Raw genomic sequence first — 13,597 nt, 5'->3', positions numbered from 1 at the left:
AGTGTGGGGTCCCACAGGGGTCGGTTCTGTCTCCCATGCTTTTTAACATCTACATGAAGCCGTTGGGAGCGGTCATCAGGAGATTTGGAGTGCGTTGTCATCAGTACGCTGATGACACGCAGCTCTACTTCTCCTTTTCATCTTCTTCAGGTGAGGCTGTTGATGTACTGAACCGTTGCCTGGCTGTGACAATGGACTGGATGAGAACTAACAAACTGAGGCTTAATCCTGACAAGACTGAGATGCTGCTTGTGGGTGGTTTCTCTAATCGGATGGTGGATACATACCCTGTCCTAGATGGGGTTACACTCCCCCTAAAGGAGCAGGTTCGTAGTCTGGGAGTCCTTCTAGACTCTTCCCTCTCACTTGAGGCTCAAGTAGCCTCGGTGGCACGGAATGCGTTCTACCAACTTCAGTTGGTAGCCCAGCTACGTCCCTATTTGAGTAAGGAGGACCTTACATCAGTTGTTCATGCTCTGGTAACCTCGCGTTTGGACTACTGCAATGCGCTCTACGTAGGGCTGCCTTTGAAGACAGTTTGGAAGCTACAGCTAGTGCAAAATGCGGCGGCCAGATTGTTAACAAGGACCAAGCGGTCCGAGCACATCACCTGTTCTGGCTTGCCTGCACTGGCTGCCAATATGCTTCCGGGCCAGATTCAAAGTGTTGGTATTAATCTATAAAGCCTTATACGGTGCGGGACCACGATACTTGTCGGAACGCCTCTCCCGATACGAACCGGCCCGTACTCTACGTTCTTCTACGAAGGCCCTCCTCCGGGTTCCGACTCATAGGGAGGCCCGGAGGGTGGTGATAAGATCTAGGGCCTTCTCAGTGGTGGCCCCCAAACTGTGGAATGGTCTCCCCAAGGAGGTGCGCTTGGCGCCGACATTGTTATCCTTTCGGCGCCAAGTTAAAACCTTCCTCTTCTCCGAGGCATACTAATTTAAGTTAATTTAATTTAAAATCTGCTGTGATTGTTTTTAAATTATTTTATTTTATATGTTTTTGTTGTATTATACTATGTGATTTTATTGTATTTTCTGTGTTCACCACCCAGAGAGCTATTGCTAGTCGGGCGGTATATAAGTCTAATAAATAAATAATAATAATAATAAGTGGACCTCTTAGACTGTGTGCGCACCACACATTGAAAGTGCATATCTTCCCCCAAAGAATCCTGGGAACTGTAGTTTGTTAAGGGTGCTGGGAGTAATTTGGCCCCCAGGGCTCTGCTTAAGCTGCACACCTTCCCCACGGCCCTACTCGCTTGTCCTCTTTTGCAGCCAGCTCACTGTGCAGAAACATCTGACTGCAAGCTACTTGCTATGGGCGGTTTATAAATGAAATAAAATAAATAAATAAATAAATTTGTGATGAAATTGCATTTTAAAGATGTTTTCAAAGCTGTTTTTTTAAAAAAATATGTTTTAAAAAGATGTTTTGCTTTAATATGTCTTTAAGGATGTTTAGTTTTAATATGTTTTAAAATCTTTAAGATGTTTCAGCGTGCTTTTAGTGTTTTTGTTCGCTGCTCTGGGCTCCTTCTGGGAGGAGGAATAATAATAATAATAATATATAATAATAATTAATAATAATAATATGTGCCTCCAAGTAGACTACGACTTAAGGCGACCCTATGAATCAGCGACCTCCAAGAGCATCTGTCATGAACCATCCTGTTCAGATCTTGTAAGTTCAGGTCTGTGGCTTCCTTTATGGAATCAATCCATCTCTTGTTTGGCCTTCCTCTTTTTCTACTCCCTTCCGTTTTCCCCAGCATTCTTGTCTTCTCTAGTGAATCCTGTCTTCTCATTATGTGTCCAAAGTATGGTAACCTCAGTTTCATCTTCTAGTGACAGTTCTGGTTTAATTTGTTCTAACACCCAATTATTTGTCTTTTTCACAGTCCATGGTATGCGCAAAGCTGTCCTCCAGCACCACATTTCAAAGGAGTTGATTTTTCTCTTACCCCTTTTTTCACTGTCCAACTTTCACATCCATACATCGAGATTGGGAATACCATGGTCTGAATGATCCTGACTTTGGCGTTCAGTGATACATCTTTGCATTTGAGGACCTTTTCTAGTTCTCTCACAGCTGCCCTGCCCAGATCATTCTGTATTCTTCCTGTATGCCGAGGGAGGGAGGGATTTCTCAATGCACAGTATGGGAACACCGCTACCTGGTGATGCAGGGTCAACAGAGGAAGCTGCCTTATACAGACTCAGACCAACAGCTCAGTTTTATCTACACTGACTGGCAGCTGCTCTCCAGGGTTTCAGGCAGGAGTCTTTCCTAGCCCTACCTAGGGCTGCCGGGGATTGAACCTGGGACCTTCTGCAATGCAAAGCAGGTGCTCTGCCACTGAGCTATGGCCCTCCCTTCTCTGGTAAGAGGGCTGGGAAAAGCGCTAGAAGAGCCTTTGCTAGATGACGGCAGGGTAGACAAACCAGCATTCTTGAGACGACAGAAGGCAGCGTCGTGTATTCAAACAGAAAAGCAGCACATTCAGATCTCAGGTGTGCAATTCATGATTGCCTGAATGAAAGTGAAACTCCCTTTGACCAATTACAGATGGCATGTTAAATTCAAAGGGATCTTGATAGGTTGGAACCTTGGGCTGAAAACAATAGAATGAAATTCAGCAGGGATAAGTGCAAAGTTCTACACCTAGGAACAAGAAACCAAACGCGCAGTTATAAGATGGGGGATACTTAGCTCAGCAATACTACATGCGAGAAGGAGCTTGGAATTGTTGGTGACAAACTGAATATGAGCCAAAAGTGTGAGGTGGCTGCAAAAAAGGCAAATGCTATTTTAGGCTGCATTAACAGAAGTATAGTTTCCATATTGCGTGAAGTATTGGTTCCCCTGTATTTGGCACTGGTTAGGCCACATCTTGAGTACTGTGTCCTGTTCTGGACACTACGCTTTAAGAAGGATGCAGACAAACTGAAACGGGTTCAGAGGAGGGCAATGAGGATGATCATGGGACTGGAAACAAAGCCCTATGAGGAAAGACTGAAAACTGGGCATGTTTAGCCTGGAGAAGAGAAGACTGAGGGGAGATATGATAGCACTCTTCAAGTACTTGAAAGGTTGCCACACAGAGGAGGGCCAGGATCTCTTCTCAGAGTGCAGGACACGGAATAATGGGCTCAAGTTATAGGAAGCCAGATTTCAACTGAACATCAGGAAAAACTTCCTAACTGTTGAGCCATACGACAATGGAAGCAATGACCGAGAGAGGTGATGGGCTCACCATCACTGGAGGCATTCAAGAGGCAGCAGGACAGCCACCTGTCGGGGATGCTTTAAATTGGATTTTTGCACTTAGCAGGGGGTTGGACTTATAGGCCCCTTCCAACTCTATGATTCTATGATTATCCAAACAGCTGTCAGCCCCCTTAACAAATGACACTTCCCAGTATTTGTTTGTGGGAAGCCATGATTATTTAAAGTAGTATGATTCTGCTTTAAATGTATGGCACAGATGCGACCTTGGTAAACGTACATATAAGAATCAGGTTAAAAGAGTGTTAGTCTTGAAGATGTTACAAGACTTGTCATTTATATCAAAAGTACCTGATTTCTAAATGGAGTGCATGTTTTTATGGGATTTCATATCCCCTGAATCCCATATGTGTGGGGTGGGCTGTGATTACTTAGGGGAAGGGCTGTAGATCAGTGGCAGAGAATCTGCTCTGTATGAGTAGCCTAGGACCATTAATTTCTATGGGTCTACTCTACACTGAGTTGGACTTAATTGGATGGCGGCCCCACACCTTCCCCCAAAGCATCCTGGGAATTATCATTTGTCCCTCACAGATCTACAATTCCCAGCGCCCTTAACAAACTATAGTTCCTAGGATTCTTTTTTGGAGGGGGGTGGAAATCATGCACTTTAAATGTATGGTGCATACGCAGCTGGAGGCACTTTGCCTTCAAGTCCTTAAAAGAAACCTTTACTCTACTCAAGAAAAGACACCATCAGAGAGGCATTTTGCCTTTATCTCCTTAAGGGGAAAAGCTTTGTTCCATCCAAGAAGAGACGGGGGGGGGGGGGGGAGAGATACTCTGCAAATGCTCAGAGAGGAACTTAAAAATTATGTTAACCAGCTTCCTTAGTACCACCTCTTTGGATGCAATCTCGTTCTGTTTGTACATCTGTGTATGTTCAGATTACCACCCCTTCTCTTCCCCTTGATTTTCCCCCCACCAATCATATTTATAGTACTCCAAAAGAGGGGTATTATAAATATGATTGGTGAAAAAATAAATCAAGGGGAAGAGAAGGGGTGGTAATCTGAAAAGACTAGATGAAAATGTCAACTATACGTTTACTTTTTGCTTCCTCATGGTGGAATCGCCCCTCATTTTTTTTTTTGGTATTACTGTTGATTGTATTAGCTGAACGTTAACACTCATGACTATTGGAATTGCCTTTATTTTTTCTTGTGAAAATGAAAAAAACTAACAAACATAATGGGAGGGAACAAAACTTCCGTTCTGCCCGGAGCTGCTGCTGCTGGCACTCTGCATGTGCTCAGAGGCACTTCGCCCTTAGGGAGGGGGGAAAAAGGACCTCAGAAAGCCGTGTGCGTGTACATATATATGCGTGTACAACTTTCCCTTTGAAACCCAAAATTCAGTCTGCCGAATGCCTTCTAGAGACCCGCCGCAGAGCCCTCCCATCTCCCCGCTCCGTCTTCCCTCAGCAACAGCAGCCATGACTCCCTTCCTGGCGGGAGAGCCGCGGCGGCTCTGTGGCTCGACTACTGCGCCTGCGCACTCGGCTGCCCTTTCCCCCCTTCTACTCCTCCCTCCCTCTCCCGCCGGTGCTTTGCCTCAGATCTCGCGAGAGCTCCGAGGCAGCGGCCCAGGGCCAACATGGCGGAAGGTACGCGTAATGGGGGCGGTGGCAGCTCCAGCTGCCGCTCGAGGACCGGGCGGGCTTCCCCTCAGGCTGTGTGGGGAGGGCTTGTGGAGCGTTTGTTTAATTTAATTTTTGCTGCCACTGGCGTGGTGGTCAAAGGAAAGAAGGGGGGCTGGAGAAAAGTTTGGGCGCGCCTCATCTTTATATTTATTTATTTATTTATTTCTACTGCATTTATCGTTATTATGATGTCTCGCTTTTCCTCCGAGGAGGGACAAGGCGGGATTATAGCGTTCTTTCCTCCCCAGCCCCCGTTTCCTCTTCTGTCCCCACAACAGCCCTGCGAGGTAGGCGAGGGCATTCTTGAGCGTCAGCTCAGCGGGTGTGTATGGGTTGGGTGAGGCGCGGGAGGCAGTTTTCCAACGACTCGCTCTTTCTGCGTGGTGCGTTATGTGGAGGGTACGTGTGGGAGCCGAGGAAGAGAGTCCTCCGGGAAGGGAGGGGTTATTTGAAATGGGGAGTGGAAGTCGTAATACCCCCTTAATGCGCGCCCGCGCGCACACACACGCGTCCTTACTTAGGGACATAACAATCTGCCTTATCCCAAATTAGACCATAGGGCGGGAGACCAATGTTGTCTACACTGACTGGCAGCAGCAGTGTGTGTCTCTCTCCTGTCACCTGCTCCCAACTCCTTTTAATTGAACCTGGGCCCTTCTGCATGCATAGCGTGGGTGCTCCTACTGAGCTGCCATCCCTCTAGCAGAGTTTGTGTACACTGGTGGTTGCCAAACTTATCCCCCCACACACACCACTTGAAAACTGCTGGTGGTCTTGGCAGACCCCTGAATGATTTCCCCCCCCTGCCTGCTGTAGTAATTGTGATGCACTGTGCTGGATGCTGTTGGTTTTTTAATTGTGCTGGTGTTGCTTTTATATTGTATTTTATTGTGTTACGACTTGCGTTTCATAGGATTCAAATGGCAATACAATAAAATAAAAGAAGCAATTCCAGTACAATTAAAAATCAGTATGACTATTTAATGCACACATGCTGCAGTCCATCTGAATGCAGCTCTTGGACCACTGGTGGTCCATAGACCAAAGTTTGGGAATCTCTGGTTTACACTTGATGAATGGCAGCTCTCTAAGCATCCAAGTCCCACCTGGAAAATGCCACAGATTGAACCTGAAACTTTCTGCATGCAGATCATGTGCTCACAGCTATGGGCCTTCCCATAACTCTTGTTTGCTCCTTACACCGCACCCTGTGGCTTTGTTTGTGAAGGAGTAAAGAGGCACAGATGTCCTACCCATATTTATACACTGTTAGCTGCTGGTGAAGGCGAGGGTAGCGATGATATAATGATGATATAGTGTCCTCAGTGTATGCATATTGTTTCTCTGGAGCAAGTCTCTGCCCCAAGGAGCATGCAGTTATTATATCTATATAAAACCTTAAGTATGCATCAGGGCTGTGGAGTCGGTACGCCAAACCTTTGACTCCGACTCCACCCCAAATTGCTTCTGACTGCACAGCCTTGGAAAGCGCTGTAAATGTCTTTTTAAATTGGAAGCTCTCGTAGGAGTATTTTTATCGCTGCCTGAATATGCACTGATCTTGGCATCACAGCATTTGTCTTCATCTGGGTCCTGTGTCATACACTGACACACAAAATGTTGTCCATCTTGAGTTATGGTGAAATGCTCAACTACAGCTGACTTCATGGGAAGCTTCTTTGACATTTTGAATTTATATTTTAAAAAATGTGTCAATCAAAATTTAGTTTGAAGCCGGAATCGGTACATTTCTTCCGACTCCACCCAAAATTGCTTCCGTCTCCATGACTCCAACTCCACAGCCCTGGTATGCATGGCCCTTTGCAGAAAAGCTCCAAGTGGTGCTAATGTCCACCTGAAGGAGCTTTCACTTAGCAATATCCACTTAGTCAGGGACTAAACCAGGAACCTTCTATATGCAAAGTAGATGCTCTACCACAGAGCTATGGCCCTCTTCCTCATCTCATTATGAAGAGATCAGCAAGCTTTTGACCAGGATGGGTTGTTTTGCTGCTCCCTGTTAGCATGTGGAGAAAACAAACCATAAACCCTGCCTTTGGTTGCGTCCGAACTAGGGATTGTGGTTTGTTTTGCTCAAACCACAGTTGGTAAGCCAAGAACAAACCTTGGCTTATTAACCTGGTCTGGATGTAATGCTAAGCCAAGGGTTATGGGTTTGTTTTCTCTGTGCACTAGTCTGGGGGGAGTGAAGTGGGTATGATTAGCCATGGTTTACTGTGCAATGCAAACACATGCTCAGAATGCACTTCCGTATAGTAAATTTTATTTATTTGGGATACTTCTGTTGCTTTCCTGGGATGTTCAAAGGTGTCTTGAATTCAAAAAAATTAATACTGCAAATTGTGCAATGTCCATGCATAATGTTGGGACGTGTGATGATCTTGCAGATTTTACTGACTTCCTCTTGCAGCCAAAGATCTCAGCAGTGTCTACTCAGTTTCTTTTCTCAGAAAGTTTTGTTGGGAAAAGAGGGAGAACCTAAAAATCTCACTATGAGAGGATCAGCTTTTTAGGTTTTTTTCCTCTCAAACATCTGAAGCGTTTGTGTGTGGTTGGCTTATTCTCGTACCCTGGGTGAACAAATTGTGGTAGATAAGCAAATTGTGGATGAGTAAACTTTTCAAAAGTAAATAGGACTTGACTTGACAGTAAAGCTGTGAGGGACAGTTTTGCAACAACTTGGACTGATGCCTGCTTAAAGAAGTCAGCAGTCTTTATGGTTTTTTAGTAAATTGGTCAAATCTGAAAAAATGTGCACATAAATAAACAATTCTGAAGAAAAAGATACATTTTCTGTTTTTAGATAATGCTCAGATATGTTACAGCTATTGTTGCCATAAGAGACATTCCCACTTGTATCTGAGAAGCGAAATTCCTCTTGTAAGAACAATGGCCATTTGCAGGTTTTGTTAAGTTATATTCAGAATAAGGCATCAACTCTTATAGCTGACTGATCATTTTAAAAATATGCTTTTGACTTAAAGGGGTGGTTATAACCTTCCTGCCCCAATCTGTGGAGCTGAAGAACTGTACAGGTTGTCTTTGAATATCAACCAGGGTGGAAAAATCTCAGGTTCCTGGACATAAAAGAGTTTACATGCAAGACTCTTAAAATAGAAAGCAAGAAACTTTAAAACTGTCCTAATAGTTGCAGTCAAGCTGATGGTTTAGACATCCTTCCCCAACTTAGTATTCCCCAGAAGTTTTCGGATTACATCTCCCATTATCCCTGACCATTGTACATGCTGGCTGGGCCAGATGGAAATTGGAGTCCAAGAACACAGGTTTCCCAACCCCTGTCCTCACAAATGGGCTTATGTCCTGAGCAGGGAATTTGTTGGTTTCAGCTATAAGCCACCTCAACCTGCTATGAAAACACCCAGAGATACTGAATATAATCTTCTGCTGCAGATGAAAGTATTAAATGTGAGGCTAACTCTGAATTATTCAGTGAAAGTTCCCAGATCAATATTGGTACCCTTCACTGTCTTAAAGTGGTGGAATTTGATTTTCTTTCAAAGTTCTTGGCTACCTCAACAGGAGAAGGTAAATTCTGTATGCGTGTGTGTGTTATGTGCCTTCAAGTCGATCGTGACTTACGGCAACCCTGTGAATCAACAACCTCCAATAGCATTTGTTATAAACCACCTTGCTCAGATCTTGTAAATTTGTTTATTAAAACAAAACATCCTTAAAAACATTAAAACAAAACATCTTTTTTAAAAAGCTTTAAAAACTTCTTAGACCATGCTTGTGGATCATGACGTTGTCACGGGCACTGGGGGTGCTTTAATTGTGTCTGGAAAATCAGTGATGTTGTCCTGGGGGCAAACTTCAAGCCTTGCAGGTCTTCTGCATGTTTAAAGCTTTTTTTGGAGTAGCGCCTTAGAGAGGGGATGCAGGGTTGAGTGGGGGCGCTGACTATACTCCTTCAGGACTGAGTTTCTTAGTCTGGATCCCTCTTAATGGTTAGTTGTTGAAGGGCGGGGTTTTCTTCGATTCAAAGTGAGAAGTAGCAGCACCTAAGTTGCAAGACGTTTTTAGCAGATTGTGCTGGCTGGTACTTAATGAAAACAGATAGTCGCTATTGGTGAATTTGACAGCATAAAATCAATGAAATATGAAAGGAAGCTCTTCAGTGTTGCTGGATCCAGTGTTATGATAAAATAACTCAGCAATTCCATTTGAGCTGCTCCTGCTTGTGGTAGAATTGGTGAGGTGCCCTCTCCCCACTGTGAAGGTTGTGGGAGCCAGTACATCGAAGCCTGCGAATTTATTAATCCTTACCCATTTTGAAAAGTAACAAGCATAAAGGCAGGGGTGCTTCCTAGTCTTCCTACCTGAGATCCCTAGAGACACTAGGAAAAAGTTTGGGGCTCTTTAGGGAAGAATGGTGAGGAGGGGGAGGCATGAGAGAGGTCTATACAATTATGTTGTGGAGAAAGTGGATAGACAGAAGTTTGTTTGATCCTGGGGATTATCCAATGAAATGAATGTTGGATGATCCAAGTCGGATGAAAGGAAGTACTTCATTACACAATGTAATTCGCTACCAGAAGATGTGCTGATCACTGCAAACTCGGAATAATAACATGAAACAGCTAATGGTGCAATAAATTCTCTGCATGTTTTACCCAGAAGAATGTTCCTCTGTGTTTGATGGCGCCAAAGTGAAAGTTTACTGCAGACTGTAATTCCTGATGCAACTGCATGCAAAGGGAAAGTCTTGAGGGAGTCTCTTTGGTTACTCCTGGCATAGACCATTCCAATGTGGCACCCTACAGATGTTGCTGGGCTATAACTCCCATCATTCCTGACCATCAGCTGTGCTGGCAGGGGCTGATGGGAACTGGGGTCCATAATGTTTTGGAGGGCACTGCATTGGATATCCTGGGTCTGTGCCTTTGCAGCTGCCTTATGCTCAGCCAAACTGTTGGTCCGCTTAGGCCAGGGGTTCCCAAACTGTGGTCCAGGAACTTCATCCAGGAAGTCCGTGCATGTCTGTGGATTTGTGGTTGGAGATGGCACGTCCATCTCATAGCATGTTCATCTTGGTTTTTAATTTGTATTTTTGTGGCATCTTTTATTTCTTTTATTTATAGGCCTTTTATGGTAAGCGGTATCCAGAGGGGGTTTACCATTGCCTCCCTCTGAGGCTAGTCCTCCCCAGCTGGCTAGAGCCTGCTCAGCTTGCCACAGCTGCACAAGCCAGCCCCTTCCTTGTCTGCAACTGCCAGCTGGGGGGCAACTGGGCTCCTTGGGACTCTGCAGCTTGCCCACGGCTGCACAGGTGGCAGGGCACGTCACCCCTGAGCCACTCCCTGTGGGGTGATCTTCAGCTGGCCCTTGACACCCAAGGAGACACGAGCGGGGATTTGAACTCAGACTCTGGACTCCCAGCCAGGCTCTCCTCCCCACTGTGCTATACTCTAGCACAGCACATTCCGAACAGGCAGAAATATATATATATATATATATATATATCAGATGGTCTAAGACTCTCAGCAGGTTTCAGGTGGTCTGTGGCGGTAAAAGGTTTGGGAACCACTGATCTCGGCCAAGATTGTCTATTTTGGACTGCCGGGGCCTTTCCTGGCTCTGGTAACCGAGGTGGAGATTGACCCGAGAGCTACTTGCATACGGAGCACAGGCTATATATTTGCTTAAAGTGTTTTCACTCGACTCTTCATCTTCCAGAGAACAGTAGTAAGTAAAGCTGCCCCTCCTCTCAGGCTTACAATCTGAAAGATGTGACACAAGGAGAAAAAGGACAGAGGTGAATGGATTAAAAAAAAAAGCAAGCTGAGACCAGGGCTGTGGAGTCGGTATGTTAAACCTTTGACTCCGACTCCTCTATTTTTCTGCTGTCTGACTCTGACTCTCCTTCATAAATGGCAAATGTATATTAATGTATTAATATTAATAAATTAATATTAATATTAAAATATTAATTTTATTTTGAAGTTGGAGTCAGTACATTTCTGCCGACTCCGACTCCACCCAAAATTGCTTCCAACTCCACGACTCCGACTCCACAGCCCTGGCTGAGACACTAGTTAAACTTAACAGTTCTTATGACAGCCAAATGGGAAGGTCTATAGCTCAGTGGGAGAGGATGTGCTTTGCATGCAGAAGGTCCCAGGTTCATCTCCTAAGTAGGGCTGGGAACGTCCCCTGTATGAATCCCTGGAGAGCCTTTGCCAGTTAGTGGAAACCAGCCTTTCTCAACCTTTGGATCCCCAGCAAGCGTGGGCAGTGGTCAGGAATGATGGGAATTGTAGTCTGGCAACATCTGGGGACCTAAAGATTGAGAATGGCTAGACAGTACTGAGCTAGATGGACCAGTGATCTGACTCTGTATCGACCAGCGTCCTGCTTTCCTGGAGCTGGTCTGCTAGCAGAGCAGAGGCACTGGAAGAGGCCTCGCTTGCCTCCTCTCTCTGTGCTCCGCAGAGTGGCAGCTGGCAGGGGACGCTTGGCTTCGCCCCTTTCCTGTTTATGTTTTGAATTTCATTTTGGTTGTCTTTCCAGAAGAGGTGGCCAAGCTGGAAAAACATTTGATGCTTCTCCGTCAGGAATATGTCAAGCTGCAGAAGAAGCTGACTGAGACGGAGAGGAAATGCAGTCTCCTGGATGCTCAGTCTAACAAAGAGAGCACCAGTGACTCCTTCATAAGTCGACTCCTTGCCATCGTAGCCAAGCTGTATGAGCAGGAGCAATACAGGTAAGTGGGCTTGGAAAGTGTGGAGGCGAAGGTGGAACCATGGGCTGGTCCCACTGCTGTTAAAATCCACTGACACACCCTCGCTACCAAAAGAAGACTTGGAGCGCTTTGCAGTTTCTAGTACTGTGTGAACGTGTGCTACGGTTATCACTTGATTAAAAACAACAAAACTACTCTTGTGGCACCTTAAGGACTAACACAGTTTATTATATCATAAGCTGTTTGTGGCTTAGAGTCCACTTCATCAGATACAGCAGATTCTGGTCCATAAAAGCTTGTGCCATAATACATTTGGCATAATAAATTTGTTAATCTTTAAGATACCATAAGATTTTGTTATCTGGCTACAGCCCAGACTAAGGCTGCTTTCATACTAGGCATGTATTGTGTTCTGCAGAGTTCAGAAAACCCAACTTTAACTCAGTAGAGTTGCTGTGCAATTTCGTGTAGATGGCCTGGGATGCTGCTGTGCTGGCCAAAATTAGATAGCTGTGGCCATTTTCTGGATTGTGCTTTAGCCATTTCCTTCTCTGTGGCTTGTTTCTCCTCCTCCGGGAATCTAGTCTGTCGCTTTAACCCTCCCTTTTCCAACTTTAACCCTTTCTTTTCTTCCTCTTCCATTGCAGTGGGGGGAGGACAATTAAAGCCCTTAAATGACTTAGGTCCCAAATATCTGAAAGACTGCCTCCTTCCCTACACATCTTCTCGGGTGTTGAGATCGGCAGAGGGGGTCCTTTTGTTAGTTCCGCCACCCTAGGAAGCTCGGGGGTTGGGGTGGCCCGGGAGGGGGCCTTCTCTGTGGCAGCCCCTAAGCCAGCCTTTCCCAACCAGTGTGCCACCAGATGTTGTTGGACCACAGTTCCCATCTTTCTTGACCATTGGCAATGCTGGCTGAGGCTGATGGGAGTTGTGGTCCAACAACATCTGGAGGCACACTGGTTGGGAAAGGGTGTCCTAAGCTGTGCAACTCTCTCCCCCAGAGGTGCATCTCGCAACTTCATTGTACAACTTTTGGCAAACGCTGAAAACGCACCTCTTTACCCTGGCCTTCAACACTTGAGATATTTGTTTTTAGGATCCACCTTATTTTCTGTGATGATGTTTAGGTTGTTTTTAACTCTTTTAATTATGTGTTTTAAAATTGTTGTAACCCGCACTGGGAATTTTGGGTGAAGGGCAAGTGGTGGTGGTGATGATGATTGGAAGTGCAGTGAGAGAAAGTATGTAATCCTTCCTACCCCCCCCCCCCAAACATACAATGGTACCAATGAAAATTGCCTCCCTATTCACTTGGCTAGAAAATGTTAGAAGTCTGGAGGCTGAGTTGCTATGCCACTTCCAGCTTAAAGCAGAACAGCGATGATTGGATGCTGCTGAGTTGTCCACACTGAGAAGCCCCCTAAAACAGGTAAACATCTGACACTTGAATACAGACACTTTAGTTGGTTATGAGTTTTAATAAGTTTAATTGATTAAATTGGCATACATTTTAATACGAACAGAAAAGTAGTTTTCAAGAAGGTCAAAGCATATTATCTTTGGTGTTAGGCGACATATGCCTGTCACAGCAGGCACCACCTTAGAAAGGCACTCCCTCTGTGTGTGAATGACTCTTCTAAGATGGCACTTGCAGGGTTTTTTAAAGCGTGCCCTTTCCAACAAAAGAAAAGAAAAGTGCATCCAAGTAATTTAGAGGCTCCTTTTTAACAGATTAAAAATATTTTGATCCTGTGGATGGGGAACCTGCGGCCCCTCTAGATGCTGAGGGAGTCCAGTTCCCTTCAGCCACAGCCAGCATGGCCAGTGGTCAGAGATGATGGGAGTTGTAGTCCAGCAACATCTGGAGGGGCCACAGGTTCCCCATCCCTGTGCTAAACGTTGGTCAACTAAGATTGCAGTCCTAGAGCATGCCA

The 13,597-nt window shown here is 45.3% G+C and overlaps 1 protein-coding gene across 3 annotated transcripts in view; it reads left to right on the top strand.

The window, feature by feature from the left end:
• The first annotated feature begins 4,797 nt into the window (after positions 1-4,797).
• ANKFY1 (ankyrin repeat and FYVE domain containing 1) overlaps positions 4,798-13,597 on the top strand; it is a 71,617-nt gene continuing 62,817 nt past the window's right edge. Inside the window, exons 1-2 of one of the 3 annotated variants that reach the window (XM_061605459.1) lie at positions 4,798-4,903; positions 11,492-11,684. In XM_061605459.1, coding sequence (XP_061461443.1) covers positions 4,894-4,903; positions 11,492-11,684 — 203 coding nt within the window. In that variant the 5' untranslated portion in view covers positions 4,798-4,893. Of the gene's footprint in view, positions 4,904-5,148; positions 5,227-11,491; positions 11,685-13,597 lie in introns of those variants that run through there. The other 2 variants (XM_061605461.1, XM_061605462.1) reach the window with 2 other exon arrangements.

Source organism: Rhineura floridana, chromosome 21, assembly GCF_030035675.1.
Source record: "Rhineura floridana isolate rRhiFlo1 chromosome 21, rRhiFlo1.hap2, whole genome shotgun sequence".
Lineage (NCBI taxonomy): Eukaryota > Metazoa > Chordata > Lepidosauria > Squamata > Rhineuridae > Rhineura > Rhineura floridana.
Note: the sequence above shows the minus strand (reverse complement) of the source record. Positions and strands in the feature narration are given on the sequence as shown.